General features: G+C 42.9%; 1 protein-coding gene across 10 annotated transcripts in view; it reads left to right on the forward strand.

Annotated features, from left to right (window-relative positions):
* Lypd6b (LY6/PLAUR domain containing 6B) overlaps nt 1–11876 on the forward strand; it is a 161150-nt gene extending 149274 nt beyond the window's left edge. For 9 of the 10 annotated variants that reach the window (XM_060390137.1, XM_060390135.1, XM_060390141.1 and 6 more), the window contains 4 exons: nt 435–586; nt 1876–1974; nt 8668–8798; nt 10413–11876. In XM_060390137.1, the coding sequence (XP_060246120.1) occupies nt 472–586; nt 1876–1974; nt 8668–8798; nt 10413–10577 (510 nt within the window). In that variant the 5' untranslated portion in view covers nt 435–471 and the 3' untranslated portion in view covers nt 10578–11876. Of the gene's footprint in view, nt 1–340; nt 587–1875; nt 1975–8667; nt 8799–10412 lie in introns of all 10 variants that reach the window. The other variant, XM_060390138.1, reaches the window with a different exon arrangement.
* Nucleotides 11877–23169: the final 11293 nt, after the last annotated feature.

Consider the following 23169-nt stretch of genomic DNA (forward strand, 5'->3'; position numbering starts at 1 on the left):
CGCCCCAGGATATGATGGAGTTGCAGAATTGATCGAATACCTCTGTTTACTCAGGGAGAGGATTTCAAGAATAAGTGGTTCAGTGACTCCAGGTAAACAAACCAAAGACTAAGGTTGATTAGAAAAACAGACAAACTAAAAACCCACACGATTCAGCGCAGCATCAACTAGTTAAGCCCCAGACACAGGAGGAGCCTGGTGGAGCCAGGCCAGTGCCAGAGGCTGGTGTTCCTGGATGGGGAGGGCCGGGTGCCCTGTGGAAAGTCAGCAGGCCAGCAGAAGGCAGTAAGTACTTACCTTTCGTCTGAATGATACTTGTGGCACTGACCCTTTCCAACAGGTTGAAAATCGAGCTTTCCAAGCAGAAGCAAAACACAACTCCTATTGATGTACAAAGAACAAATGAGCTGACCCAGTCTGTGTTTTCACGGCAGACATACCAGTTTGACCTGCCCAGCCTGGGAGGTCAGGATGCCGCCCCTCTGCCACGTTCTAGCTGTGACCATCCTTCAGATCTCGATCCTCTCAGAAAACTGGGCGTTTGCCAAGAACATCAACTTCTACAATGTGAGGCCCCCTCTTGATCGTAAGTAGGGGCTGTGGTCCTCATCCTGTATCTGTTTGACGTCCCCTTTCCATTTACCACACTTTTCTAGAGTGGCTGGTTTTTCCTAGAGTGAAAGAGTCAGGCCTAGCCACTGCTGGGATGAGGGTGTGGTGACGGGAAGCTTCTCTCCTCTTTGGGATTGGTTGTCCTCTTGCTACAGCCTCACAAGGCTTCACCTTTAAGAACACAAATGCAAACAAGCCTCTTGTACGCACTGACTCTAATAATGGCGTAGCAGAGGAAGCTCTGTGATCTTTGTTGATTTCAGAGAAGATTACTGGCTATGGAAAATTTCTGCATAAACGATACACCCATTCTTTCAAATGGCCAGGAGCACTTTTTGAAAATTCATCAGAAAGTTTGAAATTGGGAAGGGAGTGTGACCTGGGTATTCATCACTGTCGTACACAATTAATGCTGCACAAAAGTTTTGTCACTGACAGTAGTCAAAGAATAATCCAGAGGGTGAGATATGGGATACGTTTTTCTTTTCCTTTCTCCTCCTTTTTTAAAAAATGCTTTCCCAGTGCTGGTGATACACAACCAGAAAGAGGGCTGTCTTCATCCTAGCCCTACACAAGGCGTATGTCATTGCTGCTCTTCACTTTCTTCTTTCCTTTCTTCCTTCCTTCCTTCCTTCCTTCCTTCCTTCCTTCCTTCCTTCCTTCCTTCCTTCCTTCCTTTTCAGGGTTTTCAAGACAGGGTTTCTCTGTGTAGTCCTGGACTTGCTTTGTAGACCAGGCTGGCCTTGAATTCACAGAGATCCACCTGCCTCTGCCTCCCTGAGATTAAAGGCGTGCACCACCATGCCTGGCCACTTTGCATTTTTTTATATTCTTCAGCTGTTCCATTTTCTGTGTCTCCATCTAGCTCCTTCATGTATATGTAAATGTATATATGTATATATGTAAATGTATATATGTCTGCATATGTATATGTTGTATAATATCCAGTATCGTTACCATTCTTGCTCATTCCCTCAACCCCTCTTATTTCAAAATATTAAATTTTAATAGAATCACACCATGGATCTTTAAGTAGCTTGTGGAACCATTTTCATTTCTTTATAATGGAAGGAAGATCATAGTACTTACTGGAAGGGAATAAATGAAATAAAGCTCAGGCCTGATGGTTAGAGCCGACTTTCGGGACACAGGCATTCCAAACAAGATGTCTTGTTTGTTTTGCTTCATCTAACAAACTTGCTAATTCTGTGCTATGTTGGAAAATTTTACCTTTTGGTGACCTTACTTCATTTTTTTTTAAAGCCACACCGTTCCCAAACAGTTTCAAGTGTTTTACTTGTGAAAATGCAGGGGATAATTATAATTGCAATCGATGGGCAGAAGACAAGTGGTGTCCACAGGGTGAGTATCTGGCTTGGGATGCTCTTCCAAATTTTTTTGTGACCTCTCTTTATTTAGGTCCTTCCCTTCACCGGAGGGAGGAGTCATATATAATAGATTAGCATGCCAACACAGTCCAATGAATTCTACAGGGTCCTGGATTTCTTGAGAAATACTATCTATTATACCAGATTATCCTGAGAAAACATGGAAATGGGTAACAAGGCCTCCGCATGCAGTTGTATGCATCACGAGGAAAAATTTCTTAAGAGGTATTTATCAAGAGGACAGAAACCACAGTGTTGACTAAAACATTCAAAAAAAATTCCAGAAATGCGGTTGATGCTTGATGATACCCTAGAAAGTCATACTTACTGGCTTAAGGAAAGGAAAGGTTTCTGTACTCTACTCTCAAGATTCACTGATACCTGGGAAGCTCATTCACTCTCCTAACAAACATCTGATTATCCTGCGTAGTTTACTGACATCTCTCCAGTGCCCAGTCCAGGGCCTGGCTCCTAATATGCACTCAGTAAATACTTGCTGAAAGATGAATGGATGCCTTTGACTAGGTAACCATGGGAACTCCTCTCTGAATATACTTTAAAGCAAAGACCTGAACGGCCAAGACAAGGAAGCCAGACAGAGCTCTGCAGGAAAGGTGTGCATGGAAGGGAGATTTCAAGTGTGAAGTGTGAAGGCTTCCAGGGGAAGTAGGTGGTGTGGCCTTTTCAGTGAACAGGAAAGACTGGCCACCGTGGTACAGTGGAAGTTGGAGACATGATCTGAGAGGGACGCATGTGCAAAGACGTGCAGACATTTCTTTTCCTGATAGAGTATGGAAATTGGAACACACGATACTGATTGTGAGATCACGATACTGTTGGAGAGCTGAAGACCAAGTCAAAGACTACATCAAGTGGGAACTGTTGTTGCTTTTGGTTGGAAGATGGGAACTGGAACTCCCCGTGGTAAAAACAGAGTGAGGACAGTGAATGTTTTCATACAAATTTGGGAGTAAAACTGAAAGAAGATGCTGACAGGACTTCAGAACTCAGAGAGCTGCTATAAGACTGGGCTGTTCCGATTTTAAGGTTTTTAGATGCAGTGACATAAGAAAAACAAATGGCAGAACAGACATACAAATTAGAAGTTGCTGGTTTGGATCTATTACTGTGAATCTTTAGAATTTTGTATACCACATTATTTATAGAATTATGGCTTAATTTTTTTCCAGATATAGGAAATCTGTAGGATTCCCCCCTGACCCCCAACACACAAACCCAAAAACAATCCTACTGGCTATGATGTTACCATTAATCACTGCTAAGCTAAGTGTTCATGCTCGTAGCATCCATATGGTCAATGATTTTCATCATCTCTTTCCTTGAAGAAGCAAGGATTAGAATCTTTTTCCTTGAGGTTCTTTTACATTTCTTAAATTGTTATATGCTTGTACGTGTGTGACTGTGTGCCTTTTCTTTCATGTTTCCACAAAAATTTTTCTTAATTGTTTTAAAGGATTTTTTCTATTTAGAATTTCATATATGCATATAATTCACTTTAATAAAATCTGCTCTCTTTTCATTCCCTTCCAATTTCTCCCTTCTGTCCTCCTCTACACACACACACACACACACACACCTCTATTTTCCCCCAATTTTGAGGGTTTTTTTTTTCTTTAGACCAACTAAGACCAGTCAGTGGGGCTAGATAAAAGATAATATACTGGTCATGAGTTCATGAGTATCCTCTCAGGGGCCACATCCTGAAGAAAACTGACTCAACTGACTGAGCAGCCATCAACTGCCAGTGCCTCCTCGGCCAGGAGAAGGAGTTATTGAATCCCTCCCTTGCCTGTGCTGGGCTTTGCGTGGCTTGATCTTGTGAAGGTCTTCTGTGCTGCTTCTGTAAGTTCATGTATGCAATGGCCCTGTCACGTCTGGCAAGTAACTGTTTCACCGCAGATACTCATTCCCCTTGGCTCTTACAATCTTTCTGTCCCCTTCTTCTCCATGGTGATCTCTTAGCCTTGGGAGTAGGGGCTGTCCCATTGAGCACTGAGCATTCCACAAACTTACGTCTGCACATTGACCACTTGTGCCAATCTGTCCTGTAGAAATAAGGTTCTTTGATGGGGTTGAGAGACGTGCTAATCTGTGGGAATAAAGGCAACAACTTAGGGGCAATGTATTACTATGTCCATTTAGCAGAATAATAGCAGATGGCTCTCTCCTAGGATCTAGGACCTAGCTAGCCACAGGGTTTTGTCCCAATTAACAGTACCAGGCACAAGTCCTGTCTTATAGAGTAGACTTTATATCCACTCAGAAAGAGACTGGTTAAATTGTTTTAATGTTTTAGGGTTGATTGATAACGATGTCTCCTAATTTATTTCAGATGGTTGATATAATTCCTTAACAGTTGACTTTAAATTTCCACTGAAAATCAAGTAGAAGTAGAATAGCTTTAAAGTTTCCCTTTTCACTGGCTTTCCCTTTACTCTTTGAATTGCCTCTCAAAATCTGTGCATACTGTGTCTGTGCATAATGCTCCAATTTGTTCCTTATCAACCAAAACCTTTTATCTGCTCCTGGGCTTTAGAATACCATCTCTTTTGTTTATTTAAAAATCGTTTAAAGATTAATTCATGTGCATGAGTATTTTGCTTGTATGTATGACCATGCTCCATATACATGGCTGGTGTCCAAGGAGACCAGAAGACACTAGATCCCCTGGAGTTAATAGATGCTTGTTAGCTTCCATGTGGGTGCTGGAAATTGAACCCAGTTTCCCCGCAAGAGCAACACGTGCTGAGCTATCTTTCTAGCCCAGATAGCATCGCTTTTGAACCACAGATAAACACAAACAGGAGACCTTAGCTTCCCATCCCCAAACAGTGTCAGAAACAGCATAGGCAGCTTAGTTGGCTCTGCCAAGCCTACCTGAGAGGCCAAGTCTTAAAGGAACCAGTGAGGAATGACACCACCTTCTGGCACAGCATGAGGGCTCTTTTTTAAAATTAACTTTTTATTTTTTTACATTAATTACAGTTTATTTGTTCTGTATCCCACTCCCTCATTCCCTCCCAATCCTAATCCTTCTTCCCTCATCTCCTCCCATGGCCCTCTCCAAGTACGTTGATAGCGGAGGTCCTCCTCCCCTTCCATCTATCCCTAGCTTATCAAGTCTCATCAGGACTGGCTGCATTGTCCTCCTCTGTGGCGTGGCAAGGCTGCTCCTCAGTCAGGGGCAGGTGATGAAAGAGCCAGCCACTGAGTTCATGTCAGAGAAATTCCCTGTTCTTACTAGGGAACCCACTTGGACACTGAGCTGCCATGGGCTACATCTGAGCAGGGGTTCTAGGTTATCTAGGTTATATACATGAATGGTCCTTGGTTGGAGTATCAGTCTCAGAAAAGACCCATGTGCTCAGATTTTTTGGTTCTGTTGCTCTCCTTGTGGAGCTCCTGTTCCTTCCAGGTCTTTCTATCTTCCCCTTTTTTCAAAAGATTCCCTGCACTCTGCCCAAAGTTTGGATATCAGTCTCTGCATCTGCTTTGATACCTTGCTGGGTAGAGTCTTTCAAAAGCCCTCTGTGATAGGCCTCTTTCCTGTTCCCTGTTTTCTCCCTTTTCCAATGTCCATCCCATTAGCCTTTCTGAGTGAGGATTGATCATCTTACCCAGGATCCTCCTTCTTGATTAGCTTCTTTAGGTGCGCAGATTTTCGTATGTTTATCCTATATTATATGTCTAATATCCACTTATAAGTGAGTGTATACCATGTGTGTGTTTATGCTTCTGGGATACCTCACTCAGGATGATCTTCTCTAGTTCCCACCATTTGCCTACAAATTTCTTGATTTCTTTGTTTTTAATTGCTGAGTATTATTCCATTGTGTAAATGTACCACAATTTCTGTATCCATTCCTCAGCTGAGGGACATCTGGGTTGTTTCCAGCTCCTGGCTATTACCAATAAAGCTGCTACAAACATGGTTGAGCAAATGTCTTTGTTGTGTACATGAGCATCTTTTGGATATATGCCTAGGAGTGGTATAGCTGGGTCTTGAACTAGCACTATTCCTAATTGTCTGAGGAAGCACCAGATTCATTTCCAAAGTGGTTGTACAAGTTTACATTCCCACCAGCAGTGGAACAGGGTTCCCTTTTCTCCACATCCTCTCCAGCATGCATTGTCACTTGAGATTTTGATCTTAGCCATTCTGATGGGTGTAAGGTGAAATCTCAGGGTCATTTTGATTTGCATTTCCCTGATAAATGATGATGCTGAGCATTTCTTTAAGTGTTTTTCTGCCATTTGATAGTCCTCTATTGAGAATTCTCTGTTTAGCTCTGTACTCCATTTTTTAAATTGGCTTACTTGATTTGTTGCTTTTTAATTTCTTCAGTTTTTTTTTAATATATGCTGGATATTAGCCCTCTGTCAGATATAGAGTTGGTGAAGATCCTTCCCCAGTGTGTAGGCTGTTGTTTTGTTCTGATGACAATGTCCTTTGCTTTACAGAAGCTTTATAGTTTCATGAGGTCCCATTTATTGATTGTTGATCTTAGAGCCTGTGCTGTTGGTGTTCAGTACAGGAAGTTGTCTCCTGTGCCAATGAGTTCTAGTTCTAGGCTCTTCCCCACTTTTTCTTCTAACCGATTTAGTATGTCTGGTTTTTTGTTGAGGTCTTTGATCCACTTAGATGTTAGTTTTGTGCAGGGTGATAAATATGAATCTCTATTCATTTTTCTACATGTAGACATCCAGTTAGACCAGCACCTTGTGTTGAAGATGCTGTCTTTTTTTCATTGTATGGTTTTGGCTTCTTTGTCAAAAATCAAGGATCCGTAGGTGTGTGGGTTTATTTCTGGGTCTTCTATTCGGTTCCATAGGTTCACCATTCTGTTTCTATGCCAGTACCATGCAGTTTTTATTACTATTGGAGAACTCATTTTTTGACCATCTGCTAGGGAAGCCTTAAAGATGTTAACCATCTGGAATTACAACTGAGGTGTCATTTCTTACGCTTCCCTTTGCTGATATTTAGGGAAGTGATAGTCAGCCATTCATCCTCAGCAAGTGGACCCAGAACTGCTGCTCTTCGTCATCTCAGATTTCCCTTTCTCCATGCAGTCTCACTTGCGTTCTGTCCATGTGGTTAGGACAAGGTCTCTATGTAACGACATGACAAGATGGATTTTTTGTGTGTTTGTTTTATTTAAAATAGCATTTGTGTTGACTGGTTAGAGGCCACTTTCATGTGTGTGGTCTATGCAATTCTCCAGATAAACACAACAACTACCAGTTTCCAATCATTCTGAGTTTGGAGTATACCTTTAAATGCCTTCTCCAAAGCATTTAATGGCTCCATTTCCTTCAGGCTCCAAAAGTCGGCTACTTTTGTCTAGTTTTTGTTGAGTGGCAGCCAAGTGTACCGATTAAGAGCACAAATCCTTGAAACCTGCCTTGGTTAGAATCCTACCTTACATCTATGTAACCCTTCTACCTGTATGACCACGGACAAGATGGTGGTGCATGCCTTTAACCCCGACACTCAGGAAGCAGAGGCAAGAGGTTCACTGTTTGAGTTCTAGGTCAGATTGGTCTGCGTAGGGAGCTCCAGACCAGCCAGGACTACGTAATGAGATGTCTAAAACAACAACAACAGAAAAGGATGTTAATATTGTCTACGGCCTTCCAAAGGCTCATGGTGAGGATTGAATAATTGAGCACAAGTTAGAGGATAACTGACTACCAATCTACAATGTGAATGTGTTTGCCACTGTCAATATTCCTGAAGTTACCAAAATGCCACTGTATATATTAGCATTTCACTGAAAAGCACATTGATCTTAAAGGATCTAATAGGACTTGTGACAGGAACTCTGTCTTCTCAATCTTGATCCATTTCCTCCCAGTCAGTTGCTATGGGGATCCATAGTGAAAAGCATGGGATCCATGGTCTTTGGTAGCAAAAAGGAGACACGGAACTAAAACAGAATATCCTATAATGTCACATGGACCGCTTTCTTAGGAGAATGCTGTCATAAAGTGGATGGGTAAAGCAGTGAGGATAACACTACAGAAATGAGCTAAGTATACAGCTCATTTCCCACATGGGTGGGAAACAGGGCATAAAGAGGACATGAAAAGTGTAATTCATTGATGAGGAACAGTCAAACATGCTAGAAGGCTTAGAATCTGAATAAGCAAGAGGAGGAAGAAAGGTGTTCTGATATATAGCTGGAGGCCCATTTGCCACGTAGCATTTAAGAAACAAACATTGAATGAGGCTCCAAGCTTCCAGACATGTATTTTTTTGGGTGCTCACAGTTTTTGTCTTAATTTAGAGTCCCAAAACATGTGCTTCAGAGGAAAAAATGGCAGGCCAGGGACGTAAATACTTGCATATTTTATTAGCAGGCCCAAGGATTGATGAAAACTCTGCACATTTTTCTCAGCTTCAGCTAATGCCAAAGGAACTGGATCCCCATTTATATTCATTTTCAAACACATGTGTGCTTTGGGATCTGATGTCTTTGTAGAAATACCACCTACAAACTGTAGCATTCGCTGTTATTAAGTTTGTCGCCTAGAAGCCCGAAGATTATTCTGAATGATAGTCTTTTCTGGCACAATAGTCGAGGGGTCTCTTTAGCAATATGGAAAATAAAATTGCCGTTTTTTTGTTGTTAAATTTTCCTAGACACACAGTATTGTTTGACAGTTCATCATTTCACCAGCCATGGAAGAAGTACATCCATCACTAAAAAGTGTGCCTCTAAAAACGAATGTCATTTTGTTGGCTGCCGCCACAGCCGAGATTCGGAACACACGGTAAAGATTGTGTGTGTGTGTGTGTGTGTGTGTATTTTGTTACATTCCCAGGTTTCATGGTGATGGTGGTAAGTTCTGCATCCTAGGAGAAGCAAGGTGGAGGAGCAATAAGTTAGGTTTATTTGTACCCTGACAAAAAGACTCCATTACAGTGCCAATGAAGAGAGCAGACATTTGAAAATATTCTATCTTCAAAAAGCAATAACGTTAGTAAGAATAAATGCTAATTTCCAGGCTGCAGAGCTAATTTCTGGGGCTTCAGAACTGGCGTAAATAGTCTGAAGCCAGTCTAGAAGCTCAAGAATAACCCATCCTTGAGAGAGTAAGGAGTGCTGGAGTCTGGATGATGTCTTCTGTTCCTGGCCAAAAGTTAGCTCAACCTCTTCCCAGGGTAACTGTAAGGTATAAAGGAGAAAATAGGCATGGCTTATAGGTGTGGCTTTTGCCGTTGAAATGCTGGCATCTCCACTCAGAGAAGGGGTCTAAGAGAGTAAGATAAATGTAGCAACATATTGGATCAGCTAATCTCCTTAATAGTCTCATTCTATCATCCCAAACAAAAATGTACTCTTATAAGCAGAGATCCTAAAATTTGGGAGAAAATGCTTTGACAATATGTTTTAATAGGATTTTAGAATGTAAGCTAGTGACTCTGACATCAGTGGCTGTCAATTCTGATCATACAAGGGCCGTATGAACAGCAATGACAGGTGTGTTGGCGAGGCTGGAAGGGAGCGTCCTAGACTGAGTGAAATGGGACATCACATAGAGGTCTAGGGCCTCAACATCTTTTGAAAGTACCTCAGGCTAAGCGCAGTGGTTCAAGCCTGAATCCCAGTATTTTAGAGGCTGAGGCAGGAGGATCATGATTGTGAAGCCAGCCTGGGTTACATAGTAAGATTTGAAAAGGAAAAGAAAAACTTCCCCTGGGCAGCTGGCTGGCCAGCCACTGAGGGCTGTGTTTGGAGTTACTGCCTTTCTGCTGCCTCATTGGCTGGGAAACCTGTGTGAGCCTGGAAATCTGTTCATGAGGTCATGGGTTTGGGCTAAGCATGCACTGCTATTGCGATCAAAGGTTGCTTCCCTTGAAAGCACTCTTAAGAACCTGGACTTTTTCTTTCTTTCTTTTTCTTCCTTTCTTTCTTTCTTTCTTTCTTTCTTTCTCTCTCTCTCTCTCTCTCTCTCTCTCTCTTTCTTTCTTTTTAAAGCTAACCACCACCGCAGTCATAATAGGACTCAGGTGATGTCAGAGACAACAGCAAGTCACCATTATCAGCTAACAAAGTAATACTAAGAAAGAAAACCAAAGTCAAGTCCAAAAGGTTCCTGACTTTCACTTTGGTTTCATTGTTTCCTAAGAAACCCGGCAAGATCTAACAACTGAGCAGTTTAATTCAGTTTCCCTCCTGCACCTCCATTATGCTTGGGTTTGACACAGGTGCTTCAAAAGGGTAGGATGCAGATCCTCAGGGCAGTCTTTGCTCCAGAGGGGAAGGGTACCCACAGGCTGGACTATCAACTCCAGCACCTGTCTTTGCTTTTGTTTGTTTGGAGGTTTCGTTCCTTCCTCCTCCCTGCTCTTCACTCTCATTCCTCTTCCTTCCTCATACACAGGAGTGCAGGTCTTGCTGCGAAGGAATGATCTGCAATGTAGAGTTGCCCACCAACCACACGAATGCCGTCTTTGCTGTCATGCATGCGCAGAGGACATCTGGCTGCAGTGTCCCTGCACCCTACCTCCCAGTGCTGGCGTGGATCTTCATGCTTCCCTTGCTATGATGTTGCTGTGCCCAGGAGAGGTGAGACCAGCAATGCAAAAGCACAACGCAGAAACAGTGGATGGGTGAACACTGGAGCAGAGTCCCATCTTGCACTTGATAAAGAGGATATGTTGGACCCCAAAGAAGAGGGCAAAGGTTTACTCTGCTGAAATGCTCCTGCATGAGGTCACAGCACTGAGCATGAGGACTTGGTAGAAAACAAGAGGACTACCTAATGTCCAGTGTCCTGCTAGGGGTGCTGCCTCCTGTCAGTTCTGTTGGAGGCTCCTGCCAGCATTGTTCCTGGTCATAGTAACTTGATAAGCCCTGGCCTGATCAGACCTTTACCTGGAAGGACTTTTTGACCTCATGGACTCTCTTAGAGGCTGCTGGGTCAGACTCTCTGGTTTCTGTGGTTAGCTCAGAGCATCTCTGTGAAATTTAACCCTTTTACCCATGGGAGAGCTGTTTCTCTACTGTGTTAGCTTCTCAGTATTGTAACAAGTACCTGAGATGATCCATTTATGAAGACTGGACTCAAAATTTTGGAGATCACAGTACATACTGGTTTGGGGCTTGTGTTAGAGAGTGAATAGCCACTCCCTCATAATAGAAATTTGAAAAGGAGAGAGGATTGGATGGAGAGATGGCTCAGCAGTTAGGATTGAGGACCCAGGTTTGATTCTCAGCACTCACACTGCAGCTCACAGCTGTTAACTCCAATCCCAGAGAACCCAGTGCCCTCTTCTGGTCTCTGGTAGTACTGCATACATGTGGTACATAGCCATACATGCAGGCAAAACGCCCCTATACGTATTTCTTTTAAATAAAGGGAAAGGAAGGAAAAGGAGAGAGAAGTGGGGGGTGGGAGAATGTGCACGTAGGATTCTACAGTACCCTTTAAGATCATGTTTCTCATGTCCTAAGTCCCCCTTCTAGCCCCCATACCCTAAAGGCTCAACCAGCCCCTTAATGGTACCAATGGGCTGAGGACCAAAAACTTTCACCTTCTCACAGTCAAGATCCAAACAGCAGTACCCACAAACTACCTAGTCAATGAAAAAGGCAGCGGTAGGAGGGAATTTTCCAGTTGGAATCCTCTGAATCCATTTGCCCATTATGAGGTGGTTGGGGGGAGGGTGTAAAACTTTGGGTTATGTAGCACAACGCATGCTGTGTGTTTCTTGACCATGTGGAGGCCTCCGATGAAGCACATTTACCAGTGTCACTACACCTGTGTTTCCAGGCACCGTGGATGATACATGTTGTCAGAAAGAATAAAATTTTATGCCAGTGTGGCTTGGTTTTCTTGTTTCTCTGCTTTTCCTTTTTCACGGGGTAGGGCAGGGGTGAAAGAGGAGAGACTCCTCTCAGAGGCTAAATACAAAGAGCACATTGAGAAAGTCAGAGCACTTCCCTGACCAGGGGAGACAGACGGATGTCACTGTGACACGTCCGTCCTTAGCCACAGCCTACCGAGACTCTCAAGAAATTGAAAAGAGTTGTCGTCTCCACTCCAATCTTCTCTGAATGCCAGTCAAGACCAGCAGAAAAACTTTAAATATGCAATGAAATGTCGGGTCCCAGTGCCCCCTCTTTCCCTTTTATAGCACAGTTTCAGAATGTCAAGTGAATGTCTCTTTGCTGCTTCTAGACTCCCATGTCTTTCCCTCCCACTTCTGTTCTTTTATGTGTTAAAAAGGAACTCCTCCCCTCTACACATGGGCCATTAGAATGCTGGTTTCTCTGTTAGAACCCAGCAGTGATGCTGTCTTTGCTTGGTTAACTGTGTCTTATAAGCCCAATCCATTCCACTACCTAGCTTTATTAATACAATTTTATTAGAACACAGTTACCTGCTTTGGTTCTGCATCTGGTTGTCTGCCCTCCATCCAGGATAGCTGGATACAAAGAAATGGTGTGGTCTTTGGCAAGATCCCTGTCCAGGACAAACCTTCTGAGCCCTAACCTATAATAAGTTACGAGTTGACTGAAGAGAAAGCTGTATTTTTTGCAGGGTCCATGGTGTGAATGGTGAACACTCAGTCTGGGCAGTAATTTGCTGTATACTTCTTTTGACTTCGGCACCAGTGGGTTTGCCTTCTCTGTCTTGATTGGTTGTTCCAGTTACTTCATTGCGATGGTGGTTATGTGCTGATGTCAGCCACAGGCTGTATTGGTCTCTTTATCCTGATGCTTTGCGAGTGACTCCTCTTAAGGGAGACTTTTCAGCTTCCCATGAAACAAGGAGTGGCCGGTTACTTTATCTGACCCATCTACCTCAACCCCAGACTCACCTGGAAGCATCAGTTTTGAAGCCTGATAAGGATGATTCATCCCACTTTTCATGCAGTACCTTGAGGTATTTGTGTGTCCATAGCTTCTACTTATTTGGTATTCTGTATGGCTTCCTTTGAAACATTTAAATAGCATCTTTAGTGTCTTTTTATTCCCCAGTGGGTTTTTCTTTTTTGTCATACAACTGACATATTGTCTAGTAAGATTATAATCATTAGTGTAATTAAATTTTTCTTCTGATTTTGTTTCGGGAGTCTAGATTAGTGAAAAAATCTCTCTCTCTCTCTGTGGGTGTGTGTGTGCATATGCACATTCTACAGAACATATGTTATATAGAGGTCAGAGGCCAATTTAATTTACAGTTGTTGTTTTTTTTCCCCCCTCAACCAGTGTTCCAGCATTGAACTCATATCATCACGTTTAACTTATGAGCCATCCCACCAGCCCAGCTTTCTGCGCCTATGACTCCGTGGTCTTTTCTCTGAAAGCTAGAATTCAAAAAGTAAATCCAGTCATTGGAGTCTATCACATGAGTTTTTAAAAATAAAAATCCATTTCATAATGATGTGGCCTTCAGGTTAATTTGTCTTTAATGATCAAGAAAATAGGAAATATGTTAGTTTAAAAATATTCAATGACAATCGGAGTAATGAGCCAGAAAAAAAAAGGGGAAATGTGTAGATTTGCTTCTGCAAGAGATTTCTGGGGTTAGCTATGCAGATGAGGGGTGCACATGGAATTTGACAGCCGATTTCTTTAAACACCCCCCTCATCTACATAATCCACAAATCCTTTGCAACAGCAAATGTCTTTCAAGGAGGCTGGGCAAAATGTGGCAAGCACTTCTTGGAGACAGATTCCAACAAGGTTTCAGAGGGTTCCCAGACAGGCATGGGGTCTTTGTATTTAAAGTGGTTGTATCCATTGAACCACTTCAATGACAAAAGAACCCCAATCACAATCACATTGGCACAAATGAACTTCTTGCTTCACATATCAAGAAGTCCAGAAGAAAGCCAGTTTCCAAGATGGGCTTGATCCACTGGGTCCGACTCCTTTTAATCTCTTATGTCCTTCATGTCCTTTGTAAGTAGATGCCACAGATAAGACATACTGTCCACCCAGTGGCTGGCAAGGTGTTGGAAACACTTCAAGACGATGGACTTTTTACACTCAGTTCCGGGAACCAGGCAAGAAGTAGTGACCTCTGGCCCAGCGCATCCAAAGGGCAGTTGGTGTCCTCTCGGGAGCAGGTTGTGAACGGTGGACGGAAGTCGACCAATCAGGAAACCAGAAGGGAAGCGGGAAGAAGTAGATCTGGGTGGGCAGGCATAAACATCTGCTCCTGTTGCCCACAGTGATAGGTTGCGAGGGAAGGCAGCTGTGAAGATGGCCGAGGCAACGCTACGAAGCTAGAGATGGAGGGTGGAGCCTACCAAGCCACGCAGGCTTGCCTGAGCACACGGCTGAAAGCTGGGCAGACAGAGGCACTCCCTGTAGACTGCAATTCCCTGGGATCACTCTTTTTCGTTGTAAACCTCCAAGGGGGTAGGGAGTATATGCAGCCCTTCCCAAATTATTTCATGAGAGTAAGCCTGGAGTGAGGATCACCTTTTGTGTGGGCCACACTGCCTCCCGTGGGTCAAGTGATTCCGCCGGGGTGCCTGCACAAGCACAGAGGAGCATAAAACTCTCTTGGAATATCCAGCCCATCAGGGGTCCTCACTGAATGCGAGCCGAGTGAAAGAATCTGGAACCTTCAGGAATGGAGACAGTGGACTCCATCCATCATGCTGAGGCGAAGGGGAAATGTGGGCGCTGCCTTCTACAAGCAGAAGCTTCAAATAAGTTTGTTTTCTTCCTATTTTTGTTGATGAGACGCTGCTGACATTTGAACCAGTGAACAAGATTTTCACGGGCTCCCTGTAATCCACAGGAAGCAATGGCTTCCAGATTGCTTTCTTCTTTCCTCTCCTGTATGCCCTTCGACATCCCAGAAGTTCCTGTTTGCTCTTTCTACGTATTTCTAAATCTAGTATGAAATCAATACTTACGGAGTGGGTCCTGAATGCTCTGTATGCATCCTTAATTTAACTAATGAATTCAGACTGGGGATGCATCTTTGTCGGCTGTCTGCCCTCAAGGATGTCCTTTTCGGTGTTAGCCAGCAGAAGAAAATTAAGCCGTAACTAAGTGAAGATGCACACTATAGGAACAATGCAGTATTTTGCCTAATTTAGGCAAATCTATATTGGTTCAGTGGGTCTTTTCTCGCAATTAGTCATAAGTTCAAATGTCCACCACCACTTTGAGAAGATATTTTCTTAGCTGCTTCCGGAGCCTGCACTTTTATACTGACCCGGGTTTTAAAATTTCATTTGAAGAAAGACAAGAAAGATTTTGATCATAATTGCAACAATGTTCACCCGGGGGGCAGCCTGCAGTTGTTTGACTGATATAATAGATTAGTGGGATCGCTCTACATGACATCTGTGTATTCTTTTTAATGCAAAGTTTCAAAGACAAAAGCGAGTTTAATTAAGTGGAAATACAATTCAAGCTTACATAAGATCATGAAGTAAAGGAGCATTTTTTTTTTTTAATTCAGAATTCATGGTTGGGGTGGAGGAAGGGTCAAATAGTGTAAGACCAAACTTTCTTACCTCATTATTGGGGAGGGAAGGCACTATTCTACTAATCTCCTTCCTGGGCGAGGCAAGGGGCAAGGCCACGTCTTTCCAGTTTCATTATCTACTGCTCTGGAAATGCGATTGCCTACGGTAGTTTGATGTCTCTTGTCAGCTGTGGAGAAGTGTTTGTGCTAACGATGCAAGGACAGCACGGGAGCATGCGGGATGCGGGTCCCAGGGCACACATGCAGAATCCTAATAAGCCTTTACTTCTCCTGCTCAGAGAATCCTGCCTTGCCTCGAGGGGAAAGTGTCGTGTGAGACTGGCAGAGCTTAACAGGGAAACAGCACAGGCAAAGGGCACCCTGACGTCTGCTTCCTTGACATCTCTTAAGTGCAAGGGGCAAGGTGGACCTAATGAGGAACTTTCATCGGTGGAGCACTGTTCCGAGCATTTCTAGGCAGCCAACGTTTGAATGGCTTTGTCATACTCTCATATATGCCTGGCCCAGAGTGGGTACCCAGCTGGTGAGACTGGCCTTTCTTGCTTGCAGTTCTCCTAAATGGAAGATGTGGGGAGGCTGCTGGGTAGCTTTGTCAGGAGCCGCTAGAAACCCATTGCGATGGTTACTCCTAATTGCCAAGCAGACTATTAACACTATTTCTACGTCTAGTGTGAAAACAATACTGAGTCAGAGAGCAAGTTCTGAATATTATATGAATATTATCTATGCACCCTTATGTAACTAATGAATTCAGGCCAGGATTCCATAAGGAACTGGGAATGTATCTTTATCAGCTGTCTGCACAGCTAATATCCTGCCCTCAAGGATATCCTTTTTTATCTTAGCCAGAAGAAGAAAATGGACCTAGCGTCACCTATGAGATGGTCCTCTGAGTATACCTCTGTAGGATTATACTGATTATTTTCATTGATGTTGGAAGACTCTCCCAGTGGGCAGCACCATTCCCTCCCTCCCTCCCTGAGGTCCTATATAAACAGAGAAAGGGAAGTAACTGAGCAGCAGCATGCATTGATTGTTGTCTGCTCGCTATTTGTGTCTGTGATATGACCAGGTGCTGCAAGCTCCTGCTTCCACATCTTGATGGATGGACTGTACTTTGAACTGTGAGGTAAACCCTTTTCCACTTAAGTTGTTTTTGTCAGGGTATTTTTTTCATAGCAAAGGGAAAAGAAATCAAGACGCCAGCCTCTAGCAAAAGCATAAAAAAAAAATGAACAGGCAGAATGGAGATAGAAGAGAGGAACAAGCTGAAGGTCTAACAGTCTTCAGATCTTATTATTTAGTCTTGAAGAATGGAGCACAGCTTGGGCAAGCGCAAGCTATGATTATAAATGAAAAGCAGAGGATCTTTAATGCTCCAGCCCTCTCACTTCCCACCACATCCACCGCTATCTTCTGAAATAGACTAACAGCAGTTGAACCATGGCTTTGCAATAAACACCCATTGAGTTTAATTCATGAAATTCTTTTCACCAAAGGGCTTAACCCCACTGCCACTTGATTCCCTATTGGAGTTTATTATTTATTTCTCATCTGTTTCCATGGAATTGTAGGAGGATCAATCAGTGATGTTTTTAGTTATTTGATAGAAAGTACAGTAAACAGATAGGAACCTGTATTACCTCGATTCTAAGTTATTAGTTTTCTGTAATATGCTTTATATTCTCCACATTCCTAAAGTCAAAAAATGACCCTTCTGCATACAACTAAATTGGCTTTGTTTTTCCTAGCAAAGGGGTTTTCATTTGGTTTGTATCTGCTTAGATTTCTTCAATTTCTAATGCCTCATTTTTAAAAACAATAGAAAGTACCTGCTTTTTATTATCTGGTGTAAATAGTTTTCATTTGATGTATTGTTTGGCTGATATTTTTAGGCAAATGAGCAAATTAATTTATAGAAGCTATTAATACCAATTATTAATGCTTTTCATTTTGTTGGTTTCAGCAATCTCTGCATGACACACACTGCAGCAAAATGGAAATTGATTTCACCAACTTTGGTAACACTGCAGTGTTTTGTAACCTTAGCAATGATGCTTATTTGGAAAGCTGGGCTTAATTATCCTTCTTTTGCCTCCATCTCAAGGTGCTGATGGATACCAATTCTATTGCGCTTGACAATTAAAAGATAATTTATCTTAAGTGCTCCTACATTGCTACATTGTCTTTCTTTCTTTCTTTTTTTTTTTGTCACACTATGAGACTGTAGCATACCCATGAGAAAACATCAGCCTAGCTTATTTGCATCTTAGATTTATATATGGCTGTACTGGTTAATTTGATACAAACTAGAGTCATCTCTATCTGATTGCCTGGAGGCAAGGTGGTGGGATTATTTTCTTGATTGGTGATTGGTGTGGGAAGGTCCAGATTGTGTTTGGTGGTGCTACTCTTGGGAGGGAAGGTGGTCCTGGGAGGTAAAGAAAGATAGCCTAAAGAACGAGCCAGTAAGCAGTGTTCTTTTATGGTCTCTGCTTCAATTCTTGCCTTAAGTTCCTGCCTTGAATTTTTGCCCTGTTTTACCCTTCAGGAATAACTATAAGCTGTAAGGCAAAACAAACCCTCTTATCCCTAGGTTACTTTTGGTAGGTGTTTTGTCACAGGAACAGAAAGAAAACTAAGGTCACGGTTGGGTAAAAAAATAGAATGTATATCAGCCAAGAACCTGTGCAGGAACCAATCCTGAAGCAGTGAGTCTATCTAGGCCTTGCTGAGATGACTTTTAGCCCACAGGGATAAAGCAGGAGAGCTTGGGGCTCAGGCTCACAAAATTCTTTCATTTATGGCTCTCCAATTACAGCTCTATTTGGTGTCTTCTTATTTTCTCCCTCCTAAGAACTGGATTCCTGATGTTGTCTGTGCTTTTGGATACCCAGTGGCAATTGTTGCTCTCTGGGGATAGTCAAGTGTTTCTCTTATGACCTCTCTGTGTTTGCTCCAATTGCACAATTTACTCGATACTTTCTTATGTTTGAACTTCAGCAGCTTTGGGCTTTCCACAGGCCTCCATGCAGCCTCCATCTTGGCTCTCTTGGGCCCAAGGCATTCTGGTCACATAGATCATCATGGCTCCCAGGCATGAGAGCACAGGTGAGTTAGGGTTTCATTGCTGTCAGGAGACACCACAGGCACTACAACTGCTTTAAAGAAAACCATTTAATTGGGGCTGGCTTACAGTTTCAGAGGCTTAGTGCATTATCATCATGGTGGGAAGCATGGCAGCATACAGGCGGACATGGTGCTGGAAAAGGAGCTGAGAGTTTACATCTTGATCTGTGGGCAACAAGGAGAGACTGACTTGAGCTGCTGAGACCTCAAAGCCAACCCTCACAGTGACAGGCCACACCTATTCCAACAAAGGCACACCTCCTAATAGTGTCACTCCCTATGGGCCAAGCATTCAAACACACAGTCTATGAGGGGCATTCCTATTCAAACCATCACACTCATGCTTTCTCTCGCATGGGCTTTGAGGTAGGACATTTTCCTCAACAGCGACCACAGATGGAGGAGTGAATCGACTACTGTGATTAGCTGGGACCCCAAACAGTATATGAGAACATCCCTTTGTAGATCTTTTTAAAATTAAATGTAGCAACATGGGAATACCTTTCTCCTGTGGTCTCTTCTCACTTCCAAAACCCAACTCTTCTCAACATCAATTTTTTTTTTAAACAACTCTTGAATTCCAATAAGCATGGTAATAGCTTGCCAGCCATGATTTGTGTCTTGAAATGCTGAAGGCAAGCTCTGGTAGGAGATACTCTTTGTCCCAGTGTTCTAGGTAGTGGGATTATGTTTACAGCAGAAGAAACATCACAGGGACATAAGGAAGGTGAGAGACTGGATAGCCTGGCATGCCTGCACCTCCTTTGGGGCTGACCCCTTTCCTTAACTGTTATTAGTTTTCACATCAACACCTAGAGAGAGAGAGAACAAAGAGAAGAGGCTCCAAGCCCAGGTCACCATGGTTGCGTTAGGAATTAGAATGTGTGACTTTTTTTTTTTTTTTTTATGGATAGCATCTGATTAAGTCCTAGGGAAGTGAAGTCTACCCTGAGTGCCTCTGAACCGTAACTGGGGTGGTTTTAGCTGTTGTGATAATTGATGTGCCACTCATTGATTGGTCTCCACAGGCACCCTCCCTGAACTTGTAGACAGATGTGAATCTGGTTTCAAAAATTATGTTCCAAGTATCCTAATGTTGCATTTCTAATTTCCTGCTGATCCTGCTGAAAGATCAGTCTATGCAGCAGAGGCCAGACTTCTGGAATTTGCTCGAAGAAAGAATATTAAAGTAAGGAATGAACAAGACAGTTTTTATTTGGTCAATATTCAATTATATCTTTTTTTTCTTTATCCTGACTTTTTTTTTTAGGTGGCAGAGTTGCATTTCTTTCATATTCGTGTAAGATTTATCTTTCCCGAGGGTAAATTTCTGAGAAATGCCTGAAATTGCAAGATGGCTAGATTAAAAAAAAAAAAAAGCCACAGGGGTAAAGCTGTTTAGTAAAATGATAGAAAAAAGCAAAAAAAAAAAAAAAAAAAAAAAAAACAAACCCAGAAGCTGATTAAAAATGCAAGTATGCTTTAGGAAATCTTCAGAGTGAAGTCCTAGGAGACAGCCTAGATTTGAGAAACCTACCCAATTTTTACCACAAATTACCTAAGCAGTAATCCTCATACTGTGCAAATGTGATGGCTTCTTTCTGTCCCCCTGCCGTAACATTACAAGGTCTCTATGTCACTGGTCACCTGGTATGGCTGGCTGGGCACCCTCATACCCTGATCTGCTCTCCCTTATAAGGTAGGAGGGTCCTCTCTGACCTTTACATTTGCCAGTGGGACTGGGGGAGGTGGCAGTTCAAGTGGAGGTCTCAACATAATACCAGTTTTCTGGATCATTTGATTTATTTAAGTACCTACAATGCCAAGGCCTCTGGGCATTCATCCAACCAACTGCTTATATTTCCATAAATAATGTCAGCTCTGGGACTCGGATGAATTAGGCCAAGGGCTGGCGACAGGGTTTCCTTTCCTACTCCCTGAAGGTCAAGATATTTAGACTATGAGTATATAGGAGCCCTTTGAGAACATCACTCCAACATCCATTTCCAGTGTGTTTCAATGATCTCAGTGTAGGTTTTCTTTTAGCTAGTGTAGAGGGAGGGGCCCTCAAAAACAACACAAGAAAAGCTTAGAGACCAACCTTTGGTTAAGCCTAACAGGTTTACACAATGTGGCAAAAGTGGTTATCCAACATGCTGGTTCTTCGTCGGCAAAAATGAATTTGGAGAATGAGTTGGGTCTCCATGCGCCAAGGTCAAGGAGAATTTAAAAACTCAAATCCAGGGCTGGACAGATGGTCCAGCAGTTAGGAGCATACGCTGCTCTCGCAGAGACCAGATTTTGGCTCCTAGAACCTACAGTTCATAACCACCTGTAACGCCAGCTTCAACAAGTCTCATTCTTTCTCCTGTCCCCCTGTGGGCACTAGCACACATGTGCACATACCCACACTGGGATTCATATACACCCAGAATTAAAAAAAGATAAATCTGTCAGAGTTAAAATTCCTTAAAACCTACTCCCGAGCCACAATGATTAAAGTAACCCACCTCGGCAGTTAAGAAACACAATTTCTTAACCTTGATCATTGCAATAAGGCAGAACTGTGATCAATAGATGGTTTTTGTTCCTTCCTACCAAAGAGCTGGGAGATGAGAGGCACATGGCAATATTTGCAATGGGCACTCAGGAGAGGGAGTCGCTTCTAGTTAGTCCATTACAGGGGTGATTTATGGGGGAACCACGCAGAACAGGCTCCCACTACAAAGAGCAAGGATGGCCGTGAAATGATCCCGAAGTGAGAGGACCTGGACACCAAGGACCAATGAATGAGTCCAGCTACTTCCCAATCTTCCCGTGAAGGGCTGTTTCTGTGGGAACTAGTTCCCCATGGCTTTTTATTCTGCCTCTGCCCGCCCCTCCTCATTAAGACAAAATACTTTTAGCCATCTCTGGGTGAGGATATATACCTGTGTGATATGTAGATATGCATTACCAACCGCTGCATGAATGTGGAGATCAAGAGGCAGCATTTGGGGGTTGGTTTTCTCCTCCCACCTTTTATATGTCTTTCAGAATCAAACTCAGGCTGCTGAGCCATCCTTCCAGTTCCATCTCATTGGTTACTTTAGCAGTTATTCTAATGTTCTTATTGGATGCCATGCAGTCCTAGCCTGTCACAAATAGAGACCTTCTTCTTTTCTGCTATCTTCCTTCCTATAATTTCTCTAAGAACTCTTCTAGTATCTGCTTCATCCTGGGATCTAGGCTTAATGTAATCATCTTCCATTGACAGAAATCCAGGAGCCTGGCTCTGTCCACCTGTTGTCACAGAGCTTGGGTGGCTGCTGTCATGCAGGGGATACTCTGTCAGCTCAGGATGAAAGCTCTGTAGTATGTTGGGAAGAATCCAGCACTGAATCCCAGTAGCCTGGCACGAGGGGTGACATATCCATTAAGGAAAAGAGTTTCAGTGATGACTTAGGACCACTGACCACTTCAGGGGCTTTGGGCTAGAAATAACAGAGTAACAACAGTGGTTGTCTTTGTTCTGATTTTTGATGGTTTTATTATGCTTTTGTGTGTTTGTGTGTGTGTAGAGAAAGAGAGAAGGACAGAGAAAGAACACATGTGGAGGTCATGGGGGAGTCAGTCCCCTTTTTCTACCATGCAAGTCCTGGAAATCAAACTCGATCATCAGGTGTGGTGGCAAAGCACCTTCACTCACTGAGACAACTTGCCATCCAAAGAGATAAGTTTTTAATCTTTGATTGTTTAGCTCATTTGAAGTTGGACTCCCAAATTTATCATCTCTTCTAGGTCTTCAACACTCACATTTTTCCAGTCCTCCCTAGTGTGCCGGGAAGATCAGTGGGTCTGAGGAATGTGTAGTGTTGGCTTCATACTCTATTGGGAATGGAATGGCTTCTTTCCCTCACTCTGTGTGCCAGCCCTGAAAAGAAGATATGGCCCTGACTCTTCCAGTTTCCAAGCCTGACATTCTTTTCCTTGTCTGGGTAAATGATGTTATTCCAAGACAAACCTCCCTCCTCAGAGAGTTCTGCTTATTGAAGTAATGGGCTGGGGAAAGGGTTGGCTGAAGTCAAGTCCACTCACTTCCAAGACTGTCCCTATTCCTCCATTTGTGTGGAATGCTTTCCCCTTTCCTGAGTAAAGATTCAGCTCATCAATCCACTCAACACCTCCTCCTTGAGGGCTTGTTACTAAGAGCACAAAACAAGGTTTTAGTGGGCTTTAAATCCAAAGTGAATGCAGGTATCAACACACAAACTTGTCAAAAGGTCCATGGGAAGGGTACCTAACATTACAGGTATGACTGCCTTCAACTTAGAAGGCCCTTTGGGGTGAATGTGTCTGATTTTCATAGTAAAGGGAGTTTTCTTAGCAAGTAAGGTTATAGTTTGCAGGCATGAAGGAGATTTAGGAGCTTTCTTGAGTTGTGCTGGAACTATGGGATCCCGGAAATCAGGATGAGCATGACAATATGTAGTAAATAAGAGGTGAGATATGCCCATGAGAGACTCTACAAAGGGGAAATTACAAAGGAAGCTAGAGAGGATGACAGAAG

The sequence above is a fragment of the Meriones unguiculatus genome, chromosome 8 (assembly GCF_030254825.1).
Source record: "Meriones unguiculatus strain TT.TT164.6M chromosome 8, Bangor_MerUng_6.1, whole genome shotgun sequence".
Lineage (NCBI taxonomy): Eukaryota > Metazoa > Chordata > Mammalia > Rodentia > Muridae > Meriones > Meriones unguiculatus.